This window comes from Empidonax traillii, unplaced genomic scaffold (genome assembly GCF_003031625.1).
Source record: "Empidonax traillii isolate 1590-97213 ecotype Southwest subspecies unplaced genomic scaffold, ASM303162v1 scaffold245:size1430315, whole genome shotgun sequence".
In the NCBI taxonomy this organism is placed as follows: domain Eukaryota; kingdom Metazoa; phylum Chordata; class Aves; order Passeriformes; family Tyrannidae; genus Empidonax; species Empidonax traillii.
The window spans coordinates 338,305-354,376 of record NW_020955438.1 but is presented as its reverse complement, the minus strand read 5'-3'; the positions used below and the strand labels follow the sequence as shown (position 1 = coordinate 354,376).

The 16,072-nt window shown below is 40.0% G+C and overlaps 1 protein-coding gene across 11 annotated transcripts in view; it reads right to left on the bottom strand.

The window, feature by feature from the left end:
- The window catches only part of BRSK2 (BR serine/threonine kinase 2), a 318,125-nt gene that overhangs the window by 46,765 nt on the left and 255,288 nt on the right, over positions 1-16,072 (bottom strand). For 7 of the 11 annotated variants that reach the window (XM_027888707.1, XM_027888706.1, XM_027888709.1 and 4 more), the window contains exons 9-13: positions 16,004-16,035; positions 10,454-10,618; positions 9,617-9,714; positions 4,457-4,607; positions 567-632 (exon numbers count right to left, since the gene is read on the bottom strand). In XM_027888707.1, the coding sequence (XP_027744508.1) occupies positions 567-632; positions 4,457-4,607; positions 9,617-9,714; positions 10,454-10,618; positions 16,004-16,035 (512 nt within the window). The remainder of the gene's footprint in view (positions 1-566; positions 633-4,456; positions 4,608-9,616; positions 9,715-10,453; positions 10,619-16,003; positions 16,036-16,072) is intronic. The other 4 variants (XM_027888703.1, XM_027888708.1, XM_027888712.1 and 1 more) reach the window with 1 other exon arrangement.

Here is a 16,072-nt window from a genome sequence, read left to right as displayed (position 1 = left end):
ACCATCTGTCACTTGAACAGTTAGATTAGAATCATCCTCCAAAAAGTCTTATCTTCAATCATACTTTCCTCTTGTGTCCTCTGGGTAGTCTTAAGGAGTTTGTCTCTTACCTATAGCTACTTAATATTTTGCTCTGTCAGACTGAATTTCCGGTTTCCTACCATTGCTGTCACTGACTCAGTTACGCTGCTGTTTCTAATGCTGGGAGTGGAGCTCTCTGGGCTTTCCTGGTGTTTTATATTCCAATCCTTCCCAAGGAAGTCTTTTACAAATACATCTTTTACCCTGGGTATCCTCATTCACAGCAGAACTGAACCAGAAATAGCAGTAGGATGAAATTTTTGTGGGGAAATCATTGGTACAGTCCCAGGCTGCATCGGGGATAGCCTCAAAGGAATGGCACTACACAAAAACATGCGTGGTGTGGGGCTGTAAAAAACCACTCTTTTTGCTTCTCTCTAAGAGAGAATAGAACAGCTCTGTCCCCACACGGAGAAGGTAAGTACTGCATCTTTAAGGTCTCAGCAGTGAGGTAAAGGAGAGGAACATATTGTCAGTGTTTATACCTTTCTTCTTTGTTGAATTTGGGATTGGCTTCAGAGATATCCAGGCTTTTACTGAACATTGTTTTACTATGGCAGGAACAAAGCGAGAAAAAAGAGTTACTACTGTGGACATTTTTATAAAAGAGAGTCACCTGAAGCAATGCTGGACACCCAGCCCCCCAACCCATCCTCCCCCTTTTAAGCAATGCTCTGAAATATCTTTCTTTTACTTTACAGCTACGGCTCACACCTACACAGTGCTGAAGTTCATTATCTTCTCCTGACTTCTGAGGTCTGAGATGACTTCCCCAATGCATACTTGTAAACCTTGCTCTCCTTTATCCAATTTAAAACCCAGGTACCATCTACTTTGTCACATTGTCCAGGGAAAACAGAACATGCCTGAAGGCATAAATTGTAAAGCACTCATTACTCAAAACTTTTCTAGAAGACCTCAAAACTAAGCACAATCTGGGAAAAGGTTAAAATCAGGCCATAGAGCCTCTTAGAGGAATGGTAATACATTTTGTATTCTAATTTGTAGGGTCCATTACCACTTAACTCCCAACTCTCTTTCCTGTACTCAGTGTACAGAGAAATGCCCTTCTTCATATTGGGTCTGAATCCCTGCAGCTTAGAAGCAAAATTCCCTGTGCTTTATTAAAAGGGCAGCTCTCTGCAATATGTTTCACTGGTAATCTGCTTCACTGTTACACAGAACACTGCTTCCTAATGTTAGCTGATCTTTCATGCAAGCTCTCCACTTCAACAACTAGAAGAAAATGAATAGTTAATGAAGCCCATTTTAGAATGGTTTTTGGACTCTCACAGCTGAAAATTTCTGGCATATCTCCAACAGATTCTAGCTCCCATGGAATTCTTCCTAGTCTGTGTGATTTTAGCACAAGGGACAAATTAGCTGGTGTTACGCTAAGCTCAGAAACCACCTCTTTTGACATTTCAATGAAATACCAGATAGTCTGAAAGGTGGGGACACCAGAACAGCAGAAGCAATTAAGATAGAATTACGAAGCCATTTAGTTGCCAACTAGCAGGGAAATCCAAGAATTAACAAAACTTAGTCACCAGTTTTAGAGCGGCTAAAGTTTGTGCATACTAACTTTGCCATATAGAAAGACCCAATGGAAAACACTTGGAGAGGTCAGCACAAGCATTTCGAGGAGCCCGCAAGCTCAACAAGTAGCCTTTGTGCTGAGTTCCCCTCGTCCATTATTCAAACCTAAGTCACTGAAGGACTATGTTTTTCACTTAATACTTTCTCAGCCTGTGGAGTTGAAGGCTGCCAAATTTCAGTGGAAAGGTATGCCCTAAACAAGCCAAGACCAGACCCTTGTAGGGCCCCCATATGATTACCAAAAGCACAGTTCATCACACAGGCATGTAAACCACAGGTTATACCATAAATCCTCTCTATGCAAGCAAACATCTGTTTACTACTGGGAAAGAGGACAGTAGGACAGAAGACACTTGGGTGTGTTTTGCCCACGAGTTAGATGTGTATCTTTGCCAGCTCAAGAAAGAAGCAATGGCTCTTTGTCTCTGGATGTTTACACAAGTCATCTGTGTCTAAACAGGAGACCTGTTTCCATAGTCCACCTTCCTAATACTGTAGGATAAAAGCACTGAATAGTCATCTCTTGAGACCAAATCATCTTAAAAAAGCATCCACCTCTGGGATCTAAACCCTCCTGCTGCAAAATCCATTGTCAGTGGGTCACTTCACGGAATATAGTATGAGACTAGCCATTAAAAATCCCCATTCGTGGTGGCAGGCACTTGTCATTTTATTACTGACTGTTCTGACAGATGGTGCCCCATCAGCAATGCATCGTCCCGAGACAATCCCCATGCAGTGGTGTTCGCTAATGAAGCCAGTTCATGTTATAAAAGACTGTGCTGCCAGCGACACAAAATGTGCTGTTGTCATCTGTGCATGTGGATGGTATGAATTATGGAAGCTCACACGTGGAGTAAAATAACATCGTCCCTTTAACCCCTTCAAAAACAAGCACTACCATGCCCATCATCATCCATCATGGTGTTATTACACCCCTTTTTCCATCCTTAATCACACCTTTATGTCCATTCCTGAGTTGTGGTATGCACTGCCCCATATCTCTTTGTGCCTGGCAGGTTTTGCTTCCTCCTTAAGCCACAGCCTTTCTTTATTGAGTTGTAGCCTGGATATGCCTCTGCTCTGAACTCAGCCCAGACCTTTTGACTTCAATTGTTTCCTCATGTGAAGAATTGAGAGAGACATATAAAAGTAAAAGAAATACTCTGGACTGCAAGACACAGCTTTGCCTCTTCAGGCTTTTGAATCCAAAGTCAAAGCTGAGAGAAAGCTGGAAGAAAAGGTTTCAGCTCTCAGAAAAGTTTGTGATAAATCCAATAGCCCCTGTTTGTTCCATCCTGTTGGACACCTCCTGTAAACAGATGCAGAATACTGCAACTCACAGGCATCCTTGGGGTGGGGAAAAGTGATTTGCCTCTGTCTGGCTCTGGTAGCTTCCTGACCCACACATCTACCGGGTACCAGATTAAACGCTGCAGGCTGAACAAGGAGTCAGTGTTGTGTTCACCCTTACTACTTTGAGGCCTATGAGGAACACAGAGCACACCCTGTCCTGAACACTTCCTTCCCCCAGACCTCATACCAAAGGCAATCACATATTCAAGACAGCTTTCCAACCTACACTACAATGAAAAATCTTTGTGGCAGTGTATCTCAAGGCCACATATCCAGTCTGAAATAAGTCCTAGCAGGTTCTGGAAATCACTGCTTTATTGTCACTGTAGATAGAACTGTAACATTTGCCAGCAAAACTTTTCAGCAATCCTAGGGGCCTCTGCAATATCTATGAAATTACTTCATGTTCTTCACCCAGTTCTCAGTCAGCAAAGGGGGCTTCTGGGCACAACAGGGTCTTTTTGAGCAGATCTTAGGAGATGAATGAAAAAAAAAGGCATGTCAAAGCTGAAATAGAAGTTACAGCATCATCATCATGATCCATATATGTAAAGTGTTCTTCTGTATTGATTGATTCATGCAAGTGTGAAAACAAATGCATGTACTTCTCTTAGGCTAGTCATAGGGACTGGGGAAGCAAGGTCCAAGGTTCATGTAAGTGAATTTCTACAGTTCACTTACTCTCCCAGAACTTGCTTTAAGGAGACACCATTTTCCTCTGCTGTTTCCCTGTAAGACTGACACTTTCTTTGATAGAAAACAGGTAAAATTATATATATTCCATCACTTTGCAGGCATGTGGTAATTTATGTGGGTCAGGTGCATGCTGGCTCTGACAGCACATTTTAGAGGCATTTGCAGATGTCTGGACAGGGTTTTTCAGATTCAAGCTGTTTTGATGACATGGAGGGTGGGGTTCATCTCATTTAACTTCAGGTGCCCAAAAGCTAGGAACCTAATCAAAGATAGTTACCTAGATTCCTATTGTAGGCTATGGAGACAGAGAAGAACAGGCAGAGAGTAATTTATCCTGTTTGACAGGACATATGTATCTAAGACCTTCCAAAGCCCTCATCTGTCCCCACTGCCTAATCAGCTCGTACTGCAAGCTTAGACTGAATGCCTATGTTCTCCATCCACAATTAAAAAGAGGTGAGATGAATCTTGCCCAGAGGACATGGTGGTTTCCTGAGGAATAGCTGCAAGCAAACAGAACCCTCGGGCCCCTGGCAGGACTCCTGGTCCTGTGTGCACAAGCGCAGCTGGCTGCCAGACCATGTTGCAAATGTGCTTGGAAGTTGTAATGAGTGCCGGTGCGAACAGAAAAGCTCCACAGCTTCTTTGTATGTATAACATAAAGGGGGGCGGGGGGGGAAGCAAACCCAGACAGGCAGCACTCCTGAGTAAAGCAGAGACCCACCTCTGTCCATGTTGTGCCATTTCAATAGCTCTGCGAGCAGGGACTGGGGAGCCGCCATCTGTCACACTGAGGACCTCCATCGACTTCCTTTCCGGCCGCCGCTTCCCATGCCTGTTCAGCATTGGGGAGTCCACACGCTTCCTGGGGGGATCTTTATGAAAAGAAAACGCTGTCAGCTGAATTTAACTGTGACTTACCTCACACAGGTTGGTTAAATCCTCTCTCAACAATTTCACTCTTGCACCTCCTCTACAGTGACAGATATCTTTATGAGGGAGATGAAGATTTGCAGTCTCTCCCTTCTTCCAAACTTGCAGGCATTAAGACCTAAGTTGCACTCTATCTACAGAGAGAAGGAGCACTGCCACTGCCCTGAATGTATGAGCACTGTAACATAAAGGCACAACTATACCATAGCTTGCAGAAATTAGCTTACAAAGCTGATAACAGTAATAACAAGATGATATAAGACGACAGAATGCACTATAGCACAAGCTGTTAGCCAGAGCTTGAGCCATCTAGGGATCCTGTGTATGCATTCAGGTTGCTAGAGCTTGCCTTCAATGTTCCTGCTAGCTAGATTAAATGTGACACAAGGACATGAGTACACTCTGAACTCAGAATTGCATTCTGTTCTGAAAACATATCCTTTTTTTGCATCTTTAAGATTAGATTTCAGGTTTTTCCCAGTGATTTATATTTTTCCTTCTTCAGCATCGCAAATTAAACATTCTTGTCTACCTGAGATGAATCTTCAATGAGAACCACTAAAATTTCTCTCAGAGCTTATCATACAGCTTTTACTACTATAGGAACCAAAATGCTTTACAGCTTTTATTGTGTAACAATTCTGTGAGGTATCAAAGTGCTACTTTAGCTTTGTGCAGTGAAAACTGAAGTATAAGAATGAGAGATTTAAAGGCATCATTCCTAAAGATTTTGACAAACATTTACTGAGGCTCTGAGGAGCACTTAAATTATTCTGAAAAGTCTTTAGATATCAAAATGCATTGCAGAAGGTGACTTGCCAAACAACATACACCTCCATGGTGAAGCAGGGAACCAAATGCAGACCTGCTGAGATGTTTTATTACTAACACCTCTCATGGCATCAAAAGAGTAAGAAGGAGCAAGGCAGAAAAAAATACAGAAGGATTTTCTCTTTTTTTTTGCTTGGGTTATTTAAGTTCCCTGCCTCTACTTATAGACACATCTTTAATTTTAGTAGAGAGTGACCACCTGTAAAAGAAGGGAACCTTCACTCCCACTGTTAGAAGGAAGCTCACAGTGGCCAGCCCTTAAGGGTGCTTCTTCTGCCAAGATTTCTTTGCAAAATCAGAAATACAATATTTGACAATTCTACCTCTACTGCCTAGTTCTTATTATCCTGCTCTCCTCACACATCTCCCATCTGCTTGTTTCTTCTTTCTATCATGTCATGTTTTTAGAACAAGATCTCTTTAAGGCAGAGCTTATTCTTGAAACAATAAGCATAAGCAAAGATGGCTCAAATGCAAATGGGTTAGTGATAACAACTGACCCCATTACTGTATAAACCAAGCATTCTTTGTATTAGCAGTAATAATGTTCCTGTTAAAAAATAATTGAGAAAAAAGTATAGTTGTATCTCACTCAATTTCAAAATAGCTCCAGTAATAAAGAGATAGCAGAAAATGGTAGGGGCAATGAACTCTAGATAGGAAAAATAAAGAGTGCATAAAGTTGACAAAAAAGCAAAGGGAAATAAACCAAATAAAACATTTATACTGTGCGACTTCAGCACACGTGTAAGTGGTCAAAAGCATGCTGGGGCAAGGTTTAGATATTTCAAACTCTTGCTTCTTCGAGCAAATTGAAAGTATAAGAATTCATGCCACAGAACACTGCTGGTACCAGGAGTGTGACTAGAGCTGAGTAGCACACATGTTAGGAGTATATATAACACAAAATCGATACAAGTTTTGCAGTGAGATTCAGACATTAGAAAGGAAGGTAAAAGAGTGCAGGGTAAAAGAAAGGAGGAAGAAGCCAGATGAAAAAAGCATCTAGTGTCAAAAGACTGGAGATGGATAAGTTCAAACTGCATCGATATTAGTTAACAAGGCATGAAAAACATTTTATGAATGTGTATTTTAAAAGGCAATTTGATCCAAGCATGTTCAAAACAGAAGACTTTAGCAAATGGAAATTCAGCTGAGTGACACTTACAAAAGTGACAGGCCAAACAGAAGGTGGACTTTAAAAGACAGTGAAGAAGAAATTTGAAGAGGCATTAGCTGAAGACTAATGATGGTGTTTTGTATAGCCATCTGAGAGAGAGAAAGCTCAAGAGAAGGACATTAGCCAGAGGGACCATGAGGGAATCAACAGAACAATTAAGGAGGAGAAGGATATCACTAACAAGCTAAATGTTTCTTTTATATCAGTCATTGCTTCTTAAGATGCTGGAAGATATTGATTTCCAATCTATACTTTGAACTATAAAAGAGAGAGTAAGCAGAAAGAGCAGATGGTGAAACACACCTATAAATTCAGGAACAGCAATTCACAAAAGTTGGATGGAAAATATATCCAGAAACTTGCATGAATTGAGCTTTTAATAAAGGTATTTGAAGCCTCTTTAAAATTTGCTACAATCCTACACCATACATAGTTGAGAGTAGCAAGTATTGTAAATACTTTTTAGAAGGGTCTGATTAAGAAATGACAGGGCATCATCACTGTCAAGTCGAAAGACACTAAAGAAATAGTTAAATAGACAGCCATCCTGCCATAATGACTAAAGTGGTGTCATACAAAAGCAGCAGAAGATTTTTCAGAAGTACAGAAATTAAAAATAGGAAAACCTCAAGTATTTGCCCTTTTCTTCTTGACTCTCTGGAAATGTTCCACGTGGTGAAAAAACATCAAGCTGTAGTCAAGATCTGTGATAGCACTGAGGTTGTAGTTTATTTCTCATCAGAAAAGTGAAGCCATTCCTAAGGATTTTTACAGAAGAATACAGAATCATATGGATAATGATCCAATTATAAATCCACCATCTCACAGAAGGTGGGAAATAAAGGTTCATCTTCTGAGTTTGGACAAGGCACCTATATTCTATATATCGCTTCTGGCCTAATCTCTTGTTCTCTGGTTTATTAAGAAACTTCAACCCACAAAAGCCTTTTCCTCAAGGAGACATTAGGTGACATTCATTTGTTTTACTGAGAAGTTTCTCATTCCTATGTCTTCAAGTAAAGAAAATGGAGTTGTACTTGAAAAATGTTGGAAGTGACCCTTCCCTGGCCCTTTGAAAAAACTTAATACAGCTGAAACAGCCGAAGAGGACACCAGAAGAGAGGTCAAGCCTGAGCTGGCCATATTTTCACCTGGATCCATTCTTTCTGAGACCTAATATGCCAAGAAATAGGAAAAAAGCAAAATACTCTCAAATGCTTTGTTGTTTTTTGGCAAGAGCTCGGACAATGCACAACTCTCATGAACATGATTTCTTCAAGCTGCTATTATTAAATCTGTTACTTTTTCTCTGCTTTTCTTTGGTTGTGCAAGGCCATTGCTAATGGCTAATGATGAGATATTAATCAGACACATGACTGCTCCTAATTAAACCTTGCCCCATGTTCTCAGAGATACTGCTGGGAACAGAGGATGCGGAAACCCCCTGTGGAAGAAGAAATACAATCTACAAACACTCAAAGAATAATGCTTAAATGTGCTGGTGAGGCACTATGATACATACAGAGTAGTGTTTCCCTCTTAGGAAACATTTTCACTCCTCATACAAAAGAGTGGAACATAGTAGTTCAAACCATGAAAATACTTTGGCATGTGGAAGAGAGATATATGATGTATTTAGGGCATAGCTACGTATTCCCTTACATGCTGGATATGGAGATTCTAGAGTCACCTTGCTTCTTTTCTTATGACAAAAGCATTTCTAAAACAAGATGATGCTGTCCTTACACGACAGGATAATCTGTTTGAGTCAAAAGCTGATTAGTAAAGTGCTAGATGACAAACTGCACTGAGCAAGGGGCTTTTGACCACAGGACCTGCAGCTGGCACATCCACCCATCTTCGTCAGGATTTCCGCTAACATGCTCTCTGTAGCTCCATAGAGGTAGGAGCTTAAAAATTGCTGTGTTAACTAAGAACTTTCATCTCCTCTCCCACAGAAGAGATTCCCCTGCAAAATTATAGGGCCTGGAGCCTGGAACTTGGATAAGGTAATAATTTAATGGAGCATTAACAAATTTACAGTGTAATATAGCATTGCCCTGTAGGATTGTAAGATTCCAGGCTTTCTAAGGAAAAAAAAGAGCACTTTATTTCTAGTCTTCAAAGTGCTGAAATACAATACCTGAAAATCACAACACTGCTATATAAAAATGCTATTTCAGATCATTGCTAGAAGTGACTAATCCTTTATTAAACTTTTGTCACTCTGCACAGCAAGAGTCACTTATATAGTTAGCTCCTTGGGAAGCATTTTTCCTGTTGATTAGTGAAGTCCTTGGTGATCAGCAGCACCCTAAAATACCAATGAATAAATGGAAATAGAGCGGTATCACAAGAGCTTTACAAGATATATAATCTTACTGCACGTTAAGCTTTGAAAATCTAAGTCTTTTTAAAAACATGGGAGTTTGATTCATGTACTATAAACAGCTAAATGATATTATTCATATTTTCAACAGTGTATGTATTCACTTACAGAAGAGAGAATGTGTACATGTGTAACTGCATAGGGATGCACTGCCACACAGTCTCACAAACTGAAGTCCATGAGCAGCATTTCTGCAATATTGCACATAGATTAGTAACTAGAAAATTCTGCCACTAGATTATACTGCTCCTAAACCGAATCTGTTTGTGTAGAGCCAGCTTGTGGGTTCATGGCATACTTTCTAAGGTCTCATTCAAGACCTACTTGGATGTTTCTGCACTGTGAGACACACATGTCCTGAGAAACAAAGCCTTTGAGTTTAACCATGAAACAGACATGCCTTCCCCAGGCTGAGGATTCTCACACCACTTCAGTGGGAATGTAACAGTGACGACAGACTTTGGGTTTATATTAAAATAAAGTAATTAAAAAAAAAAAAAAAAGGTGAAGAGGAACTAGTTGAGATGGATTCTTGGTGACTGAGGTAGTACCTATTTCATTTCTAGGAGGAAGATCCTCATCTTCATGACTAGGATACCTCTCCTTCCGGTCAAGCAGAAGAAAATAAATCATTTTTTCTTGGTTTTCCCTGGAAAAAAAAAAAAAAAAAGAAAACAAATCTTTAAATTTGGAAAGAAAAAAACGCCAACACGTAGAGAAACCCTTTTCATCAAATGAACAGTTACAGTTATTCTAAATAAGTTGGAAAAGGTCATGTACCTGCCAGCAAGATACACAACCCACAAAGCGTTTGAGACCCTTGCTGTCTCCAACAAGCAGTTAGTGAGGAAAGGAAATATGATTCCCATGTTACACACCAGAACAGAGGCACAGGACAGACGAGGTAATGTGTCCATGGGAAGTCCAAACCAATAGTGGCAGCAAGATGGGTCTGAGCCTCTAAATGTTCTTTCTACTATGTGTCCCTCTTAACGCCTCAGGAAATACACCAGCTCTTAGGCATAGGCTTCAAATAAATAAAAATTTGCCAACAAAGGCATATCCAACACACATAACAGCAACGATATCTCCCCATCTGGACTGTACAGCCCATCTTTTAATGAATTGACCTGGTCTGGTAGCAAGGGAAAAGACAGCACCATGTCTTCGTTGCTGGTCAGGCTGTGAGCTTCTGACCCGCGGAGGAAGACAGGCTCAGTGCTTGCTCCCGACACCTCAACAGCAAATGAGCAGCCAGAGGGTGAGAAGTTGCTACCAGTCACTCACAGAGAGAGACACCAGTTACAGCGCTCTCTACCTCTCCCCAGTTTTGTTAGCATCCCGGTCCCTGGACACCCAACTGATACGAAGACTGAGCAAGTGCTTACTCTTCCGACAACAAGTCCTGTAAGAGTTTATTTCGGTCGCGGAAGCAGCCTAACGAGTGCATGCTATCTAACACGTCTGGATCAATATCCTCCAAGGAAGGGAGAGAACGAATCTGCACCTTTCGAGGGATTGGTTGCTCTGGTTCTGGCTCATTCTTACCCCCTCTGCAGAGGAAAGAAGATGAGAGGGAGAAAGGGGGAGGGAAAGAAGGAGAGAAAAGAAACATGAGTCACAAATGAACCCATACTCTGAAACACAGCCTGCAGCAACAGATGGAAATAGCTTGCTAAATTCCCACTGAGAGACCAGAGCTCCCAACCAGACAGATACTCTTTTCAGAAGAAACCATTGTGAAGGCTAAGATTGACCAGCAGCTTATGGATTTGGCTCTCTAACGAGAAATGTCTACATTCAGTCAGGAAGGCAGTAGGAACTTCACTTACCAGTGCCCTCTTAACAGAAGCAGCTGTTCAGCATCCTAATGCCAAACATTTATAAAACCCTATGTGGTTTTAGAAATGCTGTCTCATCAGCAGGCCAGATCTCAGACTATCAGGCTGAAAAGTACAAGCTGAATGATTCTCTTTCAAAACAGAAGCTCTGAACAAACCATTTTCATAAATTCTGATTCCAACTGGCACTGCAGCAGTTAATGCTTCTAATGTGATTAAGAGATCTCAGTGTTCAGGTTCCCACTTGACACACTTTAAAGGGTTTTTGGGGAAACTAGGCTGCTTAATTACATGCCCAAATATGACAATCTCTGCTTCTCTTCAGACATGCAGATTTGAAAATTCTGGCTCGAGTGTGATGCCCAAGGTCAGTGGCAGACCTCAGAACACAACACTAGCGGTAGAAGATTTTACTCTTTCAAATGTAGTTAATGTAGGTTTTCTGCGCAATTATCTCATCCTATTCACTAGGCTCAGGAAATATTGATTATCCACTGCAATTAGAGGCCCTGACTGTAAGAAACAGGTCAAGGTGTCAGGGCATTATATCTGACTAATGAAATATATTGCAGACATTCTGAATTTCTTTGATTTTATTCTGAAAGGCAGTGAGCAATTTATGTAAACTCTATCCACCCAAAGAGGTAGGTTTGGTGGTGGTGGTGTTTTGGTCGGAGAAACAGTCTACCCTGAATCCTTGCTATTTCTCAATAGATGCTTTGTGCGATGTCGAAGTTTCCCTGCTCTGTGGGTGAGGTCCTGCCTTTCCTATAAGTGATTCAAATGTGTGAGTGCTGGGTTCAGGCTCCCACGTGGGAGACAGGAATCAGGAAGACTGAAACTGCATTTGCTGTTTACGGGACTGTGCTTGGACAGGAGATTCTTGGTTTTGATGCTGGAAGAAATAAGGTGGACATGACTTGCAAAGTTACTTGTACAGCTTGAAATCTTGATTCAGATGTGAGCTGTCCAAATATCTACACAGAAAAAGAACTTCCAATTTAAATGTCCCTAGTTTTTCTTGTGCAAGATAGAAAGCAATTCTGGTAGGATCATGCATGAGTTTGGGGTCTCAGCCAAAAAGAAAGCCAATACAGAATATTTCCTCCAAGAAGGCAATACTAAGTCATAGCAGCCAAGATAGGACAGTTACATGCTGGGGCAATCACAGGAGATTGCTGGGTGCTATTTGCATTTTATTTTAATGTAAGTTGAAATGCAGTTGTGAAGCATCTGCTCTGTTAACTGTTTATGGGACATCACTTGCAGAAAGACTGCTTGGAAATTTTCATTTTATCTTCTCTTGAAGCAGTGAAAATGTGCTCAGCCCTTCATGGATATACATCATGGAGTGAGACTGTGGTGTACATTACATGGGCCATGACAACATGGGGCAGATCCCACTTCTCTTACAATGGGCACTCAGACATATCAAGCTCAGTTTTATTCAGTTTCGGGGACTGGAAGCAGAATATACAGGACACAAAAAGAATCTGCTTCTTGGGATTCATTCTTGTGTACCAAACCACTAAAACACAGCTTCTGATGCTCCCTTTGAGTCTCGCAGAAGTGCTGGTGTCTTCTAAACTGCCACCATGGTCCTGAATCTAAGAGGTAAATTCAAAAATCCTTGTTCAACTAAAGAAATGTCTTATTCCTCTTAAGAGGTCACTACTCACTACTCCTCTTAGAATCAGGATCTAGCTCTCAGCAGGTAATAAGCAATGATTAGATCATAACTTTGCACTATTAAAGACAGTAATGACCTTGTCATTAAGATAAATTCTTGCAGGATTCACCTTTGAAAGCAGATGAGTGGTTTTGGTTTTCAGTGATCTACAATTCACTTCTGAAAAGTACTGACTTAATTAATCAATCATTATGTTACAAGCAGATGTCTTTAAGGTAATTTAAAGAGATTAAAAATAATTATTGTCTCTGAAAATTTCCAGAAAATCTGGGTTTCCTACTAGTCCACAGCAGAATAGAATTTGCAAGCTTCTTTTGTATCAATTGGCGTGGGAGCCATTTCTAGAGGACAGCACGGCTTTCCATCTTCTGTGCACTGAAAAGTAGCATTTCCTTATGCCCTGCACCTGGTCAGCCTCAGACATAGCCAGGAATTTTCACACGTCCTCATCAGGTACAAGTAAAATCTGCAAAGAGGCATCTCATCATTTGACAACGCAATTCAGTGCTTCAGGAAACAAAAATCACTGGGTCTGGGCTGTGATTGGCACGACTGTAATGCCTGTTCCATTCTCAGTCTAGCAGAGAGTGACAAATTTGTTGCATTTCAGCCCACACAGACATCAAACAATGTCACACGATGAAAGCTGCAAATCACATATATTTTTTTTAAAGGCTTGCATGAATGTGATTGCTGTTTTAAAACCCACCCACTTTTGTGAGGATCAGTGCATACAATGGCTGTGATTTCTGATGAGGGTGGACTTTCTCAGTCTCTCCATGAAATTCTCTCATGAATCTCACCGAGATGCCCATTTGCATCAGTGCAAAGCAAAGAAGAACCAGTACACTTTATCTTGTTTTAGTAAATGGGGTACCTTCACAATCAGGGCAATAACTCAGTGTTACAGGATATGTATTTACCGCAACAGCTAATTTTATTTGCCCTCTTTACCAAAAAAAAAATGTGAAAATAACTGCTGTTTATTTTCTGGATTATGATAACCTACGTTTGAGGTAAAAATAAATTATTTCAAATTATAAAGGCTTGAAAAACCTCACTGAATTAATTTTGGTGGGAGAGCAAGAAGAACTGGAGGTTGCTGATGAAAGGTTTTGCTTTGATTTCTTTTTCCTTTTTTAGGCTTGTGAATCATGATTTCAACTTTCAAGTCCTCTTTCTCTGTCTGCCTTAGTCTGCAATTAAATCTTTTCCTCAGTTTTACAGTAGCCTCAATATTTATTTGAAGAATTAAGTGAAATCACTTATATGTTCTGAGTACAACTTTCAGGTCAGTAACCCATATATGAAAAAGGATAAAGATTTTACATAGAATAGCAGATGAAATAAAGGAAAAAATTTAAGAGATGAGCAAAACAGTCATAGAATAAACCACTTACAACCCCCCTTCTCTGTCAGCATCAGTATTTCCAGGAAAAATGAATGCAAAGAGGCTATGAAACATTACCAGATGAAAGTAGCTGAGTTTTGGAGGTGGAAGGGTTATTCACTGACTAAAATTAGTCACAGGAGGTTAAACTCCTGAGGTCAATCCGTGCCCAGTATAGAGAAAATGAAAAAGAGACTCATTAAAAAAGCTATTTTGAGCAGAAACTTCTTTTTTTATGCAATCTAAAGAGACATGTGGAAGAGCTTTTCTGCACTCACTACACTGGGAGTCTAGGGGAGACCTGCTTTTGCAAAACTCAGTTTCTACTTCTGAAAACAGCCTCAGATGATATTTCCCTTGACACAGTTTACTGTGTCAATCATCAGAGATTCCGACCTTCATTGAGAAGTACATGAAAATGTTCAAATGCTTATGTCTGCAAAGGAAAAAAAATCTTCAAATTCTAAATATAGAATAAAGTAATGAAATAATACTGGCATAATTGTGCCTGGACCAAAAATCCTTCAATAAGTGAAAATTTCCAGGCAAAAATCTTGAGGAGGGCTAAAATAATAATATAAGTGATCAATAACTTTTCATTTTATTTCATATTCCAGTTCTGATTAAAGCACAGAGAGAGCCAGCTGATTTCACTCCAGCAAAAAAACAGAGGGGATCAGCTGTCCAGTCTGATGTAAACGACATTTACTTCTGGAATTGCTAGTAAAACATTACAGGAGAGATTTCACAGATTACAATTAGAGATTTAACCCCTCCATTTCTTCTACATTTCTCAATGAGAGTTTATAAAAAAAAGAAGTACCTGCTGCAAACAACACTTGTGCCCTTCTTTGGTTTAAAAGGGTGCCATGTCTGGTTACTGGAGAGAGCATGCAGAAGCCATGGGCAGAGTGCTGCCACCACTACAGGTGAACTACGTTTTTTCTCAGTTCAAATGTTTTAGCTATTCAAGAAACCATTGAAGGCCCTCATGTTCTATTAAAAATAAATCCAGAGGTGAATATTTTCCATAAGATAGAATTAGAGAAACCAAATTAAAAAAAAAAAAAAAAAGTGGTGTTTTTTTTTTTTTTCTTACTGGTGACAGGCTTATGTATCAGTTCATATCATCCTTGAGTATTTCTCTAGAGCAATGATGGGATTATGAAGGTAGGACTTCCCTTATCACCCGCTTGGGAAATGCTGACCCTGAGAAACATGTATCAAAGCATCATTTCCTTGTTTAATATGTGAAGTAGTATCTTTAGTTTGATTAGGTTATCATCAGTATAAAAACGTTATTTGCTTAGGTTTCTTGAAATACTATTAACGCTACACAGAGTGCAAGGTCACTTTTGAAAGCCATCGATCTTCCTTACACCCAAACCACTAGACAGGTGTGTACTTTTCTCACAGACCTCCTGTTTCACTGTCAGGACTGCTGCTTTTAATCAAGTCACAGAACTACTCTCACATCAACAGGTTACAAGGTCAGAAACAGCCTCTTGGCTTGCTATGAAGAAGGAGCAGGGATTATGAGACAGAAAAGCTCTTGCTCACAGGTGCTTACTTATCAATATCATCATTTTTGTTTCTGCTTCAGAGAAAAACCAAGATGCCAAGAAAGAACAAATGAAAGCTTTCTTGTCAAGAAGGTATTATAAGGGATTGTCTGTAGCACTTGGATAGCAAACTAAATATGGCTGCTAGTGGGTTGTTTTTTTTTTTTTTTTTTTGCTGATCACCTGCAGGTATCTCTTTAACACAGCAAGTTGCTGTGCTATTTGAAACAGTTGTTAGCCACTGTACAAAAAAAGTTCCTGGGTTGGTATATATAGAAGAAATTATATGAGTAGCAAAGGGTAAAAAAAAAAGTTAGATGTTTTTCTATCCTCTGCCCCTTTCCCCACCCAGGTGAAACCTGCTTTCAAACTCCAGTCTCACTCTTCAGAAATCATTTCAATAGCAGAACCGATAAGGAATGCATACAAAAATGAATTGAAAAAATGTTACTTACATATACCATATGTGTTTCTGAATATGTTCTAACTGTAAAGGAAAAGAAAACAAGGAATTAGTGCTGTAA